General features: G+C 48.9%; 1 protein-coding gene across 1 annotated transcript in view; it reads right to left on the bottom strand.

The window, feature by feature from the left end:
* The window catches only part of CASP9 (caspase 9), a 22,927-nt gene extending 9,311 nt beyond the window's left edge, over nt 1-13,616 (bottom strand). The window contains exons 1-6 of the mRNA XM_061383178.1: nt 13,402-13,616; nt 7,777-8,173; nt 3,168-3,202; nt 2,071-2,247; nt 1,347-1,436; nt 27-174 (exon numbers count right to left, since the gene is read on the bottom strand). Coding sequence (XP_061239162.1) covers nt 27-174; nt 1,347-1,436; nt 2,071-2,247; nt 3,168-3,202; nt 7,777-8,173; nt 13,402-13,533 — 979 coding nt within the window. The 5' untranslated portion in view covers nt 13,534-13,616. The remainder of the gene's footprint in view (nt 1-26; nt 175-1,346; nt 1,437-2,070; nt 2,248-3,167; nt 3,203-7,776; nt 8,174-13,401) is intronic.

Raw genomic sequence — 13,616 nt, 5'->3', positions numbered from 1 at the left:
CGGCAGCGATGCCAAGGGCTGCTTACCTCCACCACAGGCCTGGATGAAGAAGAGCTTGGGCTTCCCTCTCAAGCTGGGGCAGCCAGTACCATTGAAAGTGTTCACAATTCTCTCGACGGACACAGGACATCCATCTGTGCCATAAACAGCCCCTGGGAACTGGAGGTGGCTGGCCTAGAAGACCAAGAACTCTGGTGACAAACCCAAGAAGTTACAGTAGGAATTCAATGGCCTGTTTGTGCAGAGGCTTTGTGGGGACCAAGCATTTAGAAGGTTCCACCGGGGGCACAAGGCTGAGTGAAACACAGCAGGTTGGTCCCGGGCAGCCTCAATTCCAAGGGTCTCAAACTCACATGCCTATAAGCACCAGATAGCCTAACTCAAGAACACTGGCCAGCTTCCTCTAGATTGGTTGTTCTCAAAATGTGGTCCCTGGACCAGCAGCATCAGCATCACCTGGAAACTTACAAGACATGCAAATTCCCACCCAGATTTCCCAAATCAGAAACCTGGGTAGTGGGGACCAGATATCTGGCCCTTCAGGTACCTCTGTTACAGCTACATTGAGAACGACTACTCTAAAGCAATTACTCTTAAACTTTGTGTTTACAGGGGTCTTGTCAAAGCACAGGCTCTGAATGAGAACTTAAATTCTCCTGAGCTGCCAGACGATGCCCATGCTGCCGTCCAGGGGCCGCGCTGTGAATGAAAGGACCAAAGTGGTGGCCCCAGCCCAGCCACAGGCCAGAATTTTGCTCTTTGAGGATAAGGGCCTGATGGGTCAGACCTTTGTGGTTTTTCAGGACAAGCTGAAAATCGTGACTTCTGTGCTACAGTTGCCAGTTTTGAAAACACTGTACAATCCACTGGGGTTGTTACCTCTGCTCTGTCCAGCCCCTCAACTCAAAAGATGAGGAAACTGAGGCCCAGAAAGGGGGAGAGCCTTGGCCACCATGACCCAGCACATTAGCGGTCTAGGCCAGAGTGGGTCCCAGCGTCCCAACTCACAGCCAGCAGCAAAGGGCCCAGAACAACACCCAGCAGGACCAAGACAGGAGCTGGGAGCTCTCGTAAGCTGTGCCCTGCTCAGAACAAAATCCAGCTTACCTCTTCCTGCCTCTCCCAGATGGTTTCTCCCAGGGTCATAGCCCTCCCACCCAGGCAGGAGGAGCACCCAACTCCTCAGAGGGCCAATTGGCTTCTGAGAAAACAGCAGGAGGTGGACAGGGCCCTGTGGCTCTTCCCACAAAGGCCAGGGTGTCTTGGACACAGGAAGGGACGAGGCTCCTGCAGGGCCTCTCGGGGCAGCCTTCCTGGCACCTGCTAGAGAAGGTGAGGCCACCCACCTGACAGCCGTGAGACAGGATGACCACCACGCAGCAGTCCAGAGCGCTATGGTCCTGCCGCGCCAGCTGCATCAAAGCCTGGACCATTTGCTACAAGAGAGGGCCGTGGGTGAGCCCGACCACTGACGGATCAGGTCCTCATCCTGGGCCAGTCCCCTGCTCCCAGGGCCAGCAGTGAAGTTAGGACAGTCACAGTGATCACAAGAGAAGATAGGGGAAGAGATGCTGGGCTAGGCGCTCTTTATCTACTCCCACAATGTCCCTGCTGGCTCAGACGGTAAACAATCTCCCTGCAATACAGGAGACCTGGATTCGATCTCTGGGCCGAGAAGACCCTGCAGGAGGAAATGGCAACCCACTTCAGTATTCTTGCCTGGAGAATTCCATGGGGCAGAGGAGCCTGGTGGGCTACAGTCCATGGAGTCACAAAGAGTCAGACATGACTGAGCGACTAACACTTACCTAACGCAACCCTAGGAGGTGAGGACAGTTCTCGCTTTATAGACAGAGAAGCTCAGGCTCGGGAGTCACACGGGGAGTGGGGGAGTCAGTCCTCAACCCGAGTCTCTGAGTCTGGAGCTCTCGCTGGTAACCACTGAGCCATACTGCCTCTTGCGGTCCTCCAGACTGAAGGGCTTGTCTTGGGGAGGCGCTGGCTTTCAGGAGCCCTCTTTAGGACACTACCCCACGAGCCCCCGTTTCTGTCCGTGCACAGGGCCTGTACCTTGGCAGTCAGGTCACATTTCACCTCCACCACAAACTGCAGCAGGTGGAAGCGTCGCCGCATCCTCTCACAGTCGATGTTGGAGCCCGTGCGGGCCCTGAGCCCCGACTCGCGGCAGAAGTTCACGTTGTTGATGATCAGGCAGTGGCCGCAGGGGTCTGCGTTCAGGACATAGGCCTGCCCAAGCAGAGGGAGCAGCGTAAACCAGGGTCTCGCTGCACTCCTCAGGAGAGAAGGCGACCCCCTGCGTCTCACCCACGGGAGGACAGTCTGGAGAGACGGGACAGAGCCCGCAGTCTGCCTCGCTCTGAAGTGGGTGTCTGGCATCCACACCACACACATAGCTGTGTGACGGACGATCAGCTAAACCTGGGACAGAAGATTAGCTCCCCTCAGAGTACTCAGGATGGAACCGCTGAGAAATCCAGCTGCCCTAGACACTGACCCCCAAAGGACCAACAGGCCGCCCAGTCCTGGAGAGTACTGACAATCACGTGATCAGCTCTGCTGGCAGACTCCTGCCCAAGGCACCCTTGGAGAGTCTGAGGCCACTTCCTCTCAAGGTTCAGTGTTTCTCTAGTAATTCTCTTTCACAGCAGCCTGGGTTTTTTTGCTGCTGTTGTTTATGGCACTCTACATTCTACACTACTATGGCACTCTACACTCTACATCTACTCTATTTACACTTATATATTTCTTTGTGTGACTAGTCTCCGCTAGGCTGATGGCTCCACGAGTGCTAGAAACTTGAGTGGCTGGTTCCCAGGTGTCCTAGTGCAAAGTCCAGGCTGACACAGGGGAGTCACACAATAAATACTGTGACAGACAGGCAGTGACTTGGTCCAGGGTGGGTGCCACAGCCGATTCTCATACTGACCCCTCCTTAGAGCTAACCCAGCTTCACAGATGAGGAAAGAGCAGGGTGAGACAGTCTGCTTCAGGAGAGCTGTACCAGGGTCAGGGCGCTGTAGGGGGCCCAGGACTGAGCTGGGCTGAGCTCCTGGGGCTCCTGACACAGCTGCAGGAAGGACCTGGGAAGCAGAGAGCAGACGAGCCGAAAGCCAACACAATCGGCCCCAAATGACATGAAGACTCACCAGATCGGCATTTCCCTTGGCTCTGTCCTGAGGACCTGGAGAGAGAAAGAGGGAAGACGTGAATGTCAGGGTCCAGCAGGGAAGGGACAAGGGACCCTGTGAGGACACGTCCCACAGAAACGCAGAAGAGCAGGAACTCAGGAACTCCCGGGGACTGCTGGTGAAGTCAAGTGGCACAGCCACCTTGGGGAACTATTTAGAAGTTTCCAAGGGTTTCCCTGGTGGTACAGTGGATAAGAATCCACCTGCCAACGCAGGGGACACAGGTTTGATCCCTGGGATGCCCCACAATGACTGAGGACTAGAGCCCGTGCTCCGCAACAAGAGAAGCACCGCAATGAGAAGCCCGTGCACCGCAAGGAAGAGTAGCGCCTGCTTGCCTCAACTAGAGAAAGCCCATGCACAGCAATGAAGACCCAGCACAGCCAAAACTAAATAAATAATTTTTTTAAAGACATTAAAAAAAAAAAAGAAGTTTCCAATAAGGTTGAACACACACCTACTATCTGACCAGCAACTCTACTCTCAAGTACAGAGCCAAGAGAAACGAGCACAGTGGGCACCAAACAACTTGGCCATGAATGATCCTCAAAGCCTTATTCACACTCCCCAAACTAGAAACAACCCAAACATCCAGCAGCAAGTGGATGCGTAAGCCAACTGTGACACAACTATACAAAGGGACACGACAGAGCTTAAAAAGGAGGAGGTACATGCAACGCCACGGATAACTGCCAAACACCATTCCGAGTTTTTAAACAGCCAGCAGAGTGCATACAGTGTGATTCCATTTATGTGAAATTCTAGAACAGAGAGACATAGGGATGCTCCAGGTCTGTTCCTTCTCTGTGGAATCCATGGAGCCCAGCACACAGTAAAGTGAAAGTCGCTCGGTCATGTCCAACTCTTTGCAACCCCATGGTCTATACAGTCCATGGAATTCCAGCACACACCAAATAGCTGAAGAATGAATAAATGAGTAAAGGTGTGATTTTTCTTTCTGTATCAAAAAAGTTTTCATTTCAATTAGCAAGAAGTCAACTGACCACCAGCCTCCAAGGTTATGGGACTTTTTATTTTTTAAATAAATAGACATTGACCATCACCCAGTCATGCCAGAGACTATACTCATGATCCAACCATAGTGCCATTCATCGCTCAGAGCTGGCATGGACCTTGTTAGGAGCTATTCTTTTGCCAGTTTAAAAATCATGCCATAAATGCATTTACATTCCATCTTTTAAATTAAAAACAGTTTTACCTATCCTGAAGACTCCCATTAGACCACAGATTTAATTCTTAAACAACTGCTCATTTCCAAAATTCCACTGCACTCCCCAAAATACCATTATCTACTACATATCCAGACATGAGAATTGGACCATAAAGCAGGCTGAGGACTGAAGAACTGATGCTTTTGAATTGTGCTGTTGGAGAAGACTCTTGAGAGTCTCTTGGACTGCAAGGAGATCAAACCAGTCAATCCTAAAGGAAATCAACTCTGAATATTCATTGGAAGGACTGATGCTGAAGTGGAAGCTCCATACTCTGGCCACCTGATGCAAAGAGCCAACTCACTGGAAAAGACCCTGATGCTGGGAAAGATTGAGGCAAAAGGAGAGGAGGCAGAAGAGGATGAAATTAGATACCGACTCAATGGACATGAACCTGAGCAAACTTGGGGAGATAATGAAGGACAGGGGAGCCTGGTGCACTGCAGTCCATGGGGTCACAGAGAGTCGGACATGACTTAGCGACTGAACAACAGCAGCAACCAATGTTGAAGAATGTGTTTATTTCCTGAACTGGCAGTAATGATCACAAAGTGAGAGAGTAACACCATCAAAACGGCAGAATAAGAGTTTTCTACCACCTTCATTCTCCAAAAGAACATTGATTTTTGACAATTACCCACAGATAAGAATGCCTTTGTGGAAGTCCAAGAGTCTAGCAGAGAAGTTGTAGTATACTGATGGTGCAAAATTCTAATTACATAGGACATATTGAAGAATAAAAACTAGAGGAGATTGCTCCTTCTTCAAAGACAGCAACACAAGACTTTGAGGAATATGAAAAACTAAGGAAACAAGATACCACCAAAAACACACAATGGAAATCTATGATTTGCCCAACAAAGAATTCAAAATTGTTGTTAAGGAAGCTAAGTGAGCTATAAGAAAACATAGAAAGGCAATATATATACCCACAAGTGGAACTGCTGGATCATATAGTATTACTATTTTTTTTTCAAGTATTAGGGCTTCCCAGGGACAATGCAGGAGACCTGGGTTCAGTCCCTGGGTTGGGAAGACCCCTGAAGAAGGGAATGGCTACCCACTCTGGTATTCTGGCCTGGAAAATTCCAGGGACTGTATGGTCAATGGGGTCACAAAGAGTTGGACACGACTGAGCGATTTTCACTTTCACACCTGAAAGCTGCTGAGCAAGTAAATCTTAAATGTTCTCACCACATATACAAAAAAAAAGTGTTAATTATGTGAGCTGATGGATGTGTGGTCATTTTTCCATAATACATCCAAGTATCGAATCATCACCTTAAACTTACACAGTGTGTTATACGTCAATTATATCTCAATGAAGATGGAAAAATTTTTTTCAATTTTTACCTAAAAAAAAAAATCTACTAAGCAAAACGGTTGCTCTTGGGAGGTCCATAGGCCACAGCGACATGTAGAGGGAGTAAACTGACAAAGGCACCGAAAGAAAGAGGTGGGGAGGGGGTCCCCTAGTGCTCCAGTGGTTGCCCTGAGTTCATTCCAGGAAGATCCCACATGCCTCGGGGCGACTAAGCCCATGTGCCAAAACTACTGAACCTCGAACCCTAGGGCCCATGCTCCGCAACAAGAGAAGTCACTGCAATAAGAAGAGTAGGCCTCACTTGCTGCAACTAGAGAAAGCCCGAGTGCAGCAAGACCCAGCACAGCCAAATAAGTAATTTTTAAAAAAGGAAAGAAAAGAGGTAAGGAAGGCTCCAGGCAGCAGTCACTGCACTAACAAAGGCAGGGAGGGGTTCTAGTCCCACACGGAGGATAGAGTAGTCAGATATAACATGCATGAAACCCATTTCTCCCAAAATGACAGCTTCCAAGGGGACAAGAAGCACATATGGGCAAGTGTGTCTGTGAAAGAAGCAGTCATAGCCTGAGCATCGCTGAGCACATGCCCATGGCTCCAGCAGAGACAGAAGGCAGAAAACACACCCCCTCTGCTGCCCAAGGGAAGGAAGGGTAGATGTCCTAGTGCTGGGCCTAGGCAACACAAATCACACACAGAGCACTTCCCGGGTCATCCAGTGGCTGAGACTCCAAGCTCCCAATGCAAGGGGCCTAGGTTCGATCCCTGGTGGGGGAACTTGATCCCACGTGACACAACTAAAGATCCCACATGCCATACTCAGTTAAGTTAACCATTAGTACTAATATTATTATCAGCATCCATACCATGGCAATGGCCAACTGGGCAACCATGAAATAGAAAGTGCTAGGTCTCCACATGCTGCCATGGAAACAAAGCCCTAAGAAAAAACCACATGCACATCAACAAGAGAATGGGTAAATAAACCATGGACAATTCAGAATAAGAACTAGCTCACAATGAAACAGAATTAACTTCTGATACACACAACAGCATGAGTGAATTTCACAAATATAATGATTGCAAGAGAAGCCAGACTCAAAGTGTACCTAGGATTTCATTTGCACTGAAGTTCAAGGACAAGCAAAAGGCATCTGTGGCAACAGAGGTCAAAATAGTGATTCCTTTGGAAGGGGAAGAATGGGAATAGACTGGAAAGAAGTACAAGAGAGTCTTAAAGGACACCAGAATGCTCTATATGGTAATAATCTGGAGCATGGTTATCTGTGGCTGCTGTTTAGTCGCTAAGTCATGTCCAGCTTTTTGCAGTCTCATGGACTGCAACCCACCAGGCTTCTCCATCCATGGGGTCTCCCAGGCAAGAACACTGGAGTGGGTTGCCATTTCTTCTCTAGGGGATCTTCCCCACCCAGGGATCAAATCCACGCCTCCTGCAGTGGCAGGCGGATTTTTTACCGCTGAGCCACCAGGGAAGCCCAGTTGGTAAAAACCATCCAGCTGCAGCCTTTGGATTTATGTATTTTACTGGATGTAGCTTTGTGACCATAGGCAATTACTTCACCTCCCTGGGTCTTGGGTTCCTCATCAACAAGAATGGGTCTAATGATGCCCCGCCTTGCAGGGTTGTTGTGAGGAGAAGAGGTAAGGGTATGTACAGCACCTACTTGAGACAGACTCTAATAGGCGCCTCCTTCCTGCCCTCAAGCTTGCGCTAGTCCACTTGATTCACCTGGACCCAAAGGCAAATCACAAACACTAGATCGATCTGGAAACACTGACCAAAGCCCATGACATGAAAACCAGACTTCAACACATGCTTTTCAGAGGAGGGGCTCTCCTGAACCTCTACCGGAATATTCCACCCATCCCCTATGAGTACTCAGAAAGACAACACCAAAATTAAGTTATGAAGCTCACGCTACCCAGCTGTACCACTGGTCACTTGTCAATGACCGCTTGGTACTCCCACCCACCACCCCCTCTTGGTACTCACAGACATCAGTGAATCCTCCAGAACCAGCGTCCACTGCCCTGGGTACCTCTGGTCTGAGAACCTCAGGCCTGAGCTTGGCTGGCCAGAGCTCCTCCGGCCCCAGCACCACTGGAGCGAGTTTTCCTTGGCTCGGCTTTGATGGGTCCTGCTTCATCACTCTCGGTTCCCCGGGTTTGAGGCCCTCTGGTCCAAGTACCACCGGCTTGAGATCCAGGGGTCTGATGGCCTCCACATCCTGTTTTGCTGCTTGTCTGCTGGTCTTCAATAATGAAGCCAGAGTGTCCTGGCCTGTGTCCTCCAAGCAGGAGATGAACAAAGGAAGGGCCTGACTCCCTCGAGTCTCTAGATCTAGGATTAGCTGCCTGGCCTGATCGCGCCGAGATCCTGAGCCTGCCCTCTGTTTGGAAAGAAAGACATGTCATTATTATCTACACACTTTGCTTTGATTCTCACCCTGACCCCCAATTCCCATCTACCTAAATCTAAACAATCAGGTACATGGGCAAAAATTGAGCCTGAGGTTACTCTGAGCATAGGCCACCTGCCAGTCTTCATTTATCTATTCAGTCTCTATGTTGGGGATGTCTACTGTGTGCCCAGAATGGGCCAAGTGCTGAAAATGCAGGAGAGAACAGTCTGTCTTCGTGGAGTGACTTCTAACGGAAGATGTAAACAGGAGTTCCCCTGGTTGTCCAGTGGTTAGGAGTCTGCCTGCCAATGGAGAGGACACAGGTTCAATCCCTGGTCCAGGAACTAAGATCCCACATGCCACAGGGCAACTGAGCTTGTATGCCACAGTTACTGAAGCCCACATGCCCTAGAGCCTGTGCTCCACCACTAGAGAAGCCACTGCAATGAGAAGCCCGTGCACCACAACTGGAGAGTGGCCCCCACTTGCCACAACTAGAAAAAGTCATGCATAACAAGAAGCCCGTGAACAGCAGGGAGAGGTCTCAGCCCGTGAGCTCCAGTGCAGCCAAAAACAAAAACTGATAAATAATGGGGAAAGGAAAAAAAAGACAAGACAATGACACGGCAAGGACAGAAATGCCAGAAGGAAAATCACATGGGGCTGGAAGGGTACAGGTGTACTCAACCCAGACTTGAGAAATCAGGGAAGCCTCCAAGGAGGGGCTAGCTTGCCTGAGCCCCCAGAACACTAAGAAAGGAATAGTGAATTCAGAGAAACGGGAGATTAAGTTGAGTGGGAGAGAGATCTTTGCACAGCCAGGCCAAGAAAGCTGTGAGAGCTACGTAGGAGCTTTAAGAAAGAAGCGACAGTGTCCGATCTGCCTTTTAAAAAACTCAACCTGGGGGCAAAGTGGACAATGGCAGGGAGTGGCCACAGCCAAGTTCCGCGGTGGCAAAGACTTGCAGCTGGAATGGAGAAAAGTCAGAGGACAGACAAAAGAAATAAGGAGGGGAAATCCACAAGACTTGGGCATTGATTGGGCGGACTGTGAAGTTGCAGGAGTGGTCGAGGTTGACAAGTGTCGGGATGGTGAGATCAGAGGAGACAGGGAGCAGGAGGAAGATGCTGGTTATCTGCTGGTTCTCCTTTGAGGCCTAATTCTGGGCAAGTTCCACAGGGATAAGACACCACCCTGTGCACACATATCCTACAGCAGTGTGATCCAAGAGAATTTTTCATGACAAAGGAAATCTTTATCTGAGCTGTCCAAAATGGCAGCCATTAGCCACATGTAGCTACTGAGCACTTGGGTCATGTGACTAAGGAACTGCCTTTTCTGGGTTCAATTTTAATTACTTATATTTACATTTAAATAGCCACATGTGACTAATGGACACTCCACTGAGTAGCACGTGCTTCAGTCAAGTTCAGCTCTTTGCAACCCTATGGACTGTAGCCTGCCATGAGATTTTTCAGGCAAGAATACTGGAGTGGGTTGCCATTTCCTTCTCCAGGGGGTCTTCTTGACCCAGGGACTAAACCTGTGTCTCTTATGTCTCCTGCACTGGCAGATCATTTCTTTACCATTAGCACCACCTGGGAAGCTCCTTGAATAGCACATATTTGTACTATCACTGAGATGATTGATTTTCATTAGCGAAAGTTAGCTACATGCCTACTTTTCTACAAGTAAGTCATGGGGTTTTGATTTCTCTCAATGTTTACAAACACTCACAGACACGTGTTAAACGCATCATTTCATTTAGTCCTCCTCAACAACCTTGTAAAGAGGTTAAATTACAATTACCCCCACCTTAAGGATGAAGGAAACTGAGTCTAAGAAAGTTGCTGCAACTTGCTAATATGTAATATGTCACAGAGCCAGGATGACAGCCCAGATCCACGTGGTTCTGCCATACTAGGAGTGATAAAACGGTGGCCCATTGTTCATAACACATTCTTTAAAAATTCTGAATTTGTTGCTAACATTTATTTTTAATTTTATAGTGGAGTATATTTGATAATACTGTCTTAGTTTCAGATATACAACAAAGTGATTCGGTTATACAAGTATCTATTCTTTTTCATGTACCAGACCACCTTATCTGCCTCCTGAGAAACCTGTAGGCAACAGTTAGAACCAGACATACAACAGAACTGGTTCAGAATTGGGAAAGGAATACATCAAGGTTTATATGGTCACCCTGCTTATTTAAATTCTGTGCAGAGTACATCATGTGAAATGCCAGGCTGGATGAAGCACAAGCTGGAATCAAGAGTGCCAGGAGAAATTTCAACAACCTCAAATATGTAGATGATACCACTCTAATGGCAGAAAGTGAAGAGGACTAAAGAGCCTCTTGATGAAGGTGAAAGAGGAGAGTGAAAAAGCTGGCTTAAAACTCAACATTCAAAAAACTAAGATCATTGCATCCGGTCCCATCACTTCATGGCAAATAGATGGGGAAAAAATAGAAACAATGGCAGATTTTATTTTCTTGGACTCCAAAATCACTACGGACAGTGACTGCAGCCATCAGATTAAAAGATGCTTGCTCCTTGGAAAAAAAAAAAAACTATGATAAACCTGCTGCTACTGCTAAGTCACTTCAGTCGTGTCCGACTCTGTGCGACCCCATGGATAGCAACCTACCAGGCTCCTCCATCCATGGGATTTGCCAGGCAAGAGTACTGGGGTGGGGTGCCATCGCCTTCTCTGATGACAAACCTAGATAGAGCATTAAAAAGCAGAGGTCTATATAGTCAAAGCTATGGTCTTTCCAGTAGTCATGTATGGATGTGAGAGTTGGACCACAAAGAATTGATGCTTTCAAACTGTGTTGCTGGAGAAGACTCTTGAGAGTCCCTTGGACTTCGAGGAGATCAAACCAGTCAATCCTAAAGGAAATCAACCATGAATATTCATTGGAAGGACTGATGTTCAAGCTGAAACTCCAATACTGTGACCACCTGATGCAAAGAGCCAGCTCATTGGAAAAGATCCTGATGCTGGGAAAGATTGAAGGCAGGAGGAGAAGGGAGTGACAGAGGATGAGATGGTTGGATGGCATCACTGACTCATGAGATGGTTGGATGGCATCATGAGTTTGAACAAACTCCGGGAGATAGCGAAGGACAGGGAAGCCTGGGGTGTTGTAGTCCATGGGGTCACAAAGAATCAGACACAACTTAGCAACTGAACAACAACAACAATTCTCTTTAAAATTGGTTTTCCCTTTGGGTTATCACAGATTATTGAGCAGAGTTCCCTGTGCTATTTTTGCTAACGTGTAAAATCAGGAAACAGGAATTCCCTGGTGATCCAGTGGTTAAAATTCCTCACTTTCACTGAAAGGGCCTGGGTTCAACCCCTGGTCAGGGAACTAAGATCCTGCAAGCCTCAGGGCGTGGCCAAAAAGACCAAAATAATTTCCCACTTGAAATTGCAACCCACTCCAGTATTCTTGCCTGGAGAATCCCATGGACAAAGGAGCCTGGGCTACAGTCCATGGGGTTCCAAAGGGACAGACATGACTGAGCGACTAACACTTTCACTTTTCTCAATATAAAAGATCTGGCAACACTGGGCCAGCATTCTTGTATGATCATACTCAGCTGGAGTCGGAGGGCAGGGCAGAGGCTGCCCATTCTAGTGCCCACCTATTGTGCCTCCAAGGACATTCAAGTTTATCACTCCTGTGAATGTTCCTGGTAGCAAGCATAAGGCCTCAAATTATTTCCACTCCTTAGTACACAGCAGATGCTCATAAGACTTCTCTTAATATTATACATTGGTGACTTCCCATATGATATTTGTCCTATTAAAGACTTCCTCAGTGGTCAGGCCAAGTTCCTGGATGACGCAGAAACTGGCCTGCAAGCAGCCTACAGGGCGCTATGCAAGAGCCTCTAGGAAGCCACACATTCCCACTGTATCTCCTGGTAAGAAATACATCTTGTTCCCTCCTGACCTCACAGGCCTGTGATGAGGGTCAAATACGACAAAGATATGACAGTGCTTTTAATGAGAACCTCAGGGACTTTCCTGGTGGTCCAGTGGTTGGGGATCCACCTGCCAATGCTGGGGACATGGGTTTGATTCCTGGTCCGGGAGGATCCCACATGCTGCAGGGCAACTGGACCCATGCTCTCCAACTACAGAGCCAGCAGTCTAGAGTCCCTGAGCTGCAACAAGAGAAGCCACTGAAATGAGAAGCTCACCCACTGCAACTAGAGAGTAGGCCCACTTGCCACAACTAGAGAGAGCCTGTGCATAGTAACAAAGACCCAGAACAGCCAAAAATAAATGCTTTTAAAGAGAACCTCAAATGTTTGATTTTATTATTCTCTTCATTATCTGCAGTAGGCCCCTCATCTCTAAACCCCTTAAAAGACACATAATACATGAGGGGCTGGCCAAGGAGGACAGGGCAAAGACAGGTACCATCTGATGTGTCCTCATTCTGTGCCTGAAGCTTTTCTGTTTCACAACCCTTATCTCTTTTAGCCCTCACGGCAGTATGACATTTTTCCCATTTCACAGCATGGGAAACTGAGGCTCAAAGAGGGTACAGTGCCAGGCAGTCAGACCTCCCTAGTGGGTGCTCTGAACTTCCACCTTCGTGCATGCTCAGAAGCTCAGTCATGTCTAACTCTTTGGGAACCTCATGGACTGTAGCCCACCAGGCTCCTCTGTCCAGGTGATTTCCCAGGCAAGAATACTGGGGTGGGTTCCTTCTCTAGGGGCTCTTCCCCACCCAAGGTTCAAATCCATGTCTCCTGCCTTGGAGGTGGATTCTTTACCACTGAGCCACCTGAGAAGCCAGAACCTCCACCCCAGAGGAGGAAAAAACAGGTATGCCTCTAGACAGGCATCCAGCACTGCAGCGGTTCACAGGTGTACTCTGCTCGTGCAAGGCGTGTAATCGCTTTAGCAAACCCTCAAAAAGGTGTTTGGGGGTTGTTTGGTTCCTCTGGGAAATTTAGCAGGCTCGACGCCCTGGGGGAAAACGGGGTTCCCTCACGATGGTTCCCCAAAGGGAAGGGGTACTGTGTGGCACAGACCGCGGGGTGGGGGGGACGCGACGGGGGGAGGCGAGGGCGGGAGCCGGGCCATTAAGTCACGATGTGGCTTCAGCAACCCTCTCCGCGCGGCCTCGCAGTCCCCAACTGTGACCTGAAGTCTGCGCTGCGCGGGAAGCTGGGGACCGTACCTGAATGTCCTCGATCATGTCGGGAGTGAAGAGCTCGCGACTCAGCAGAGCGTCCCAAAGCGAGGCAACCTGCAGCTCACCGACCAGCCGCACCCGGTACCGCCGCAGGAGCAGCCGGTCAGCCTCGTTCATGGCGAACAGACGGCAGGGACCCCTGTAGCCTCTGTCCGCTTCCGGGCTTCGGCCGCCGCGCCCCGCCTCTCCCCAGGACCTGC

The sequence above is a fragment of the Bos javanicus genome, chromosome 16 (assembly GCF_032452875.1).
Source record: "Bos javanicus breed banteng chromosome 16, ARS-OSU_banteng_1.0, whole genome shotgun sequence".
NCBI classification, from domain to species: domain Eukaryota; kingdom Metazoa; phylum Chordata; class Mammalia; order Artiodactyla; family Bovidae; genus Bos; species Bos javanicus.
This window is presented reverse-complemented; position numbering and strand designations above follow the sequence as displayed.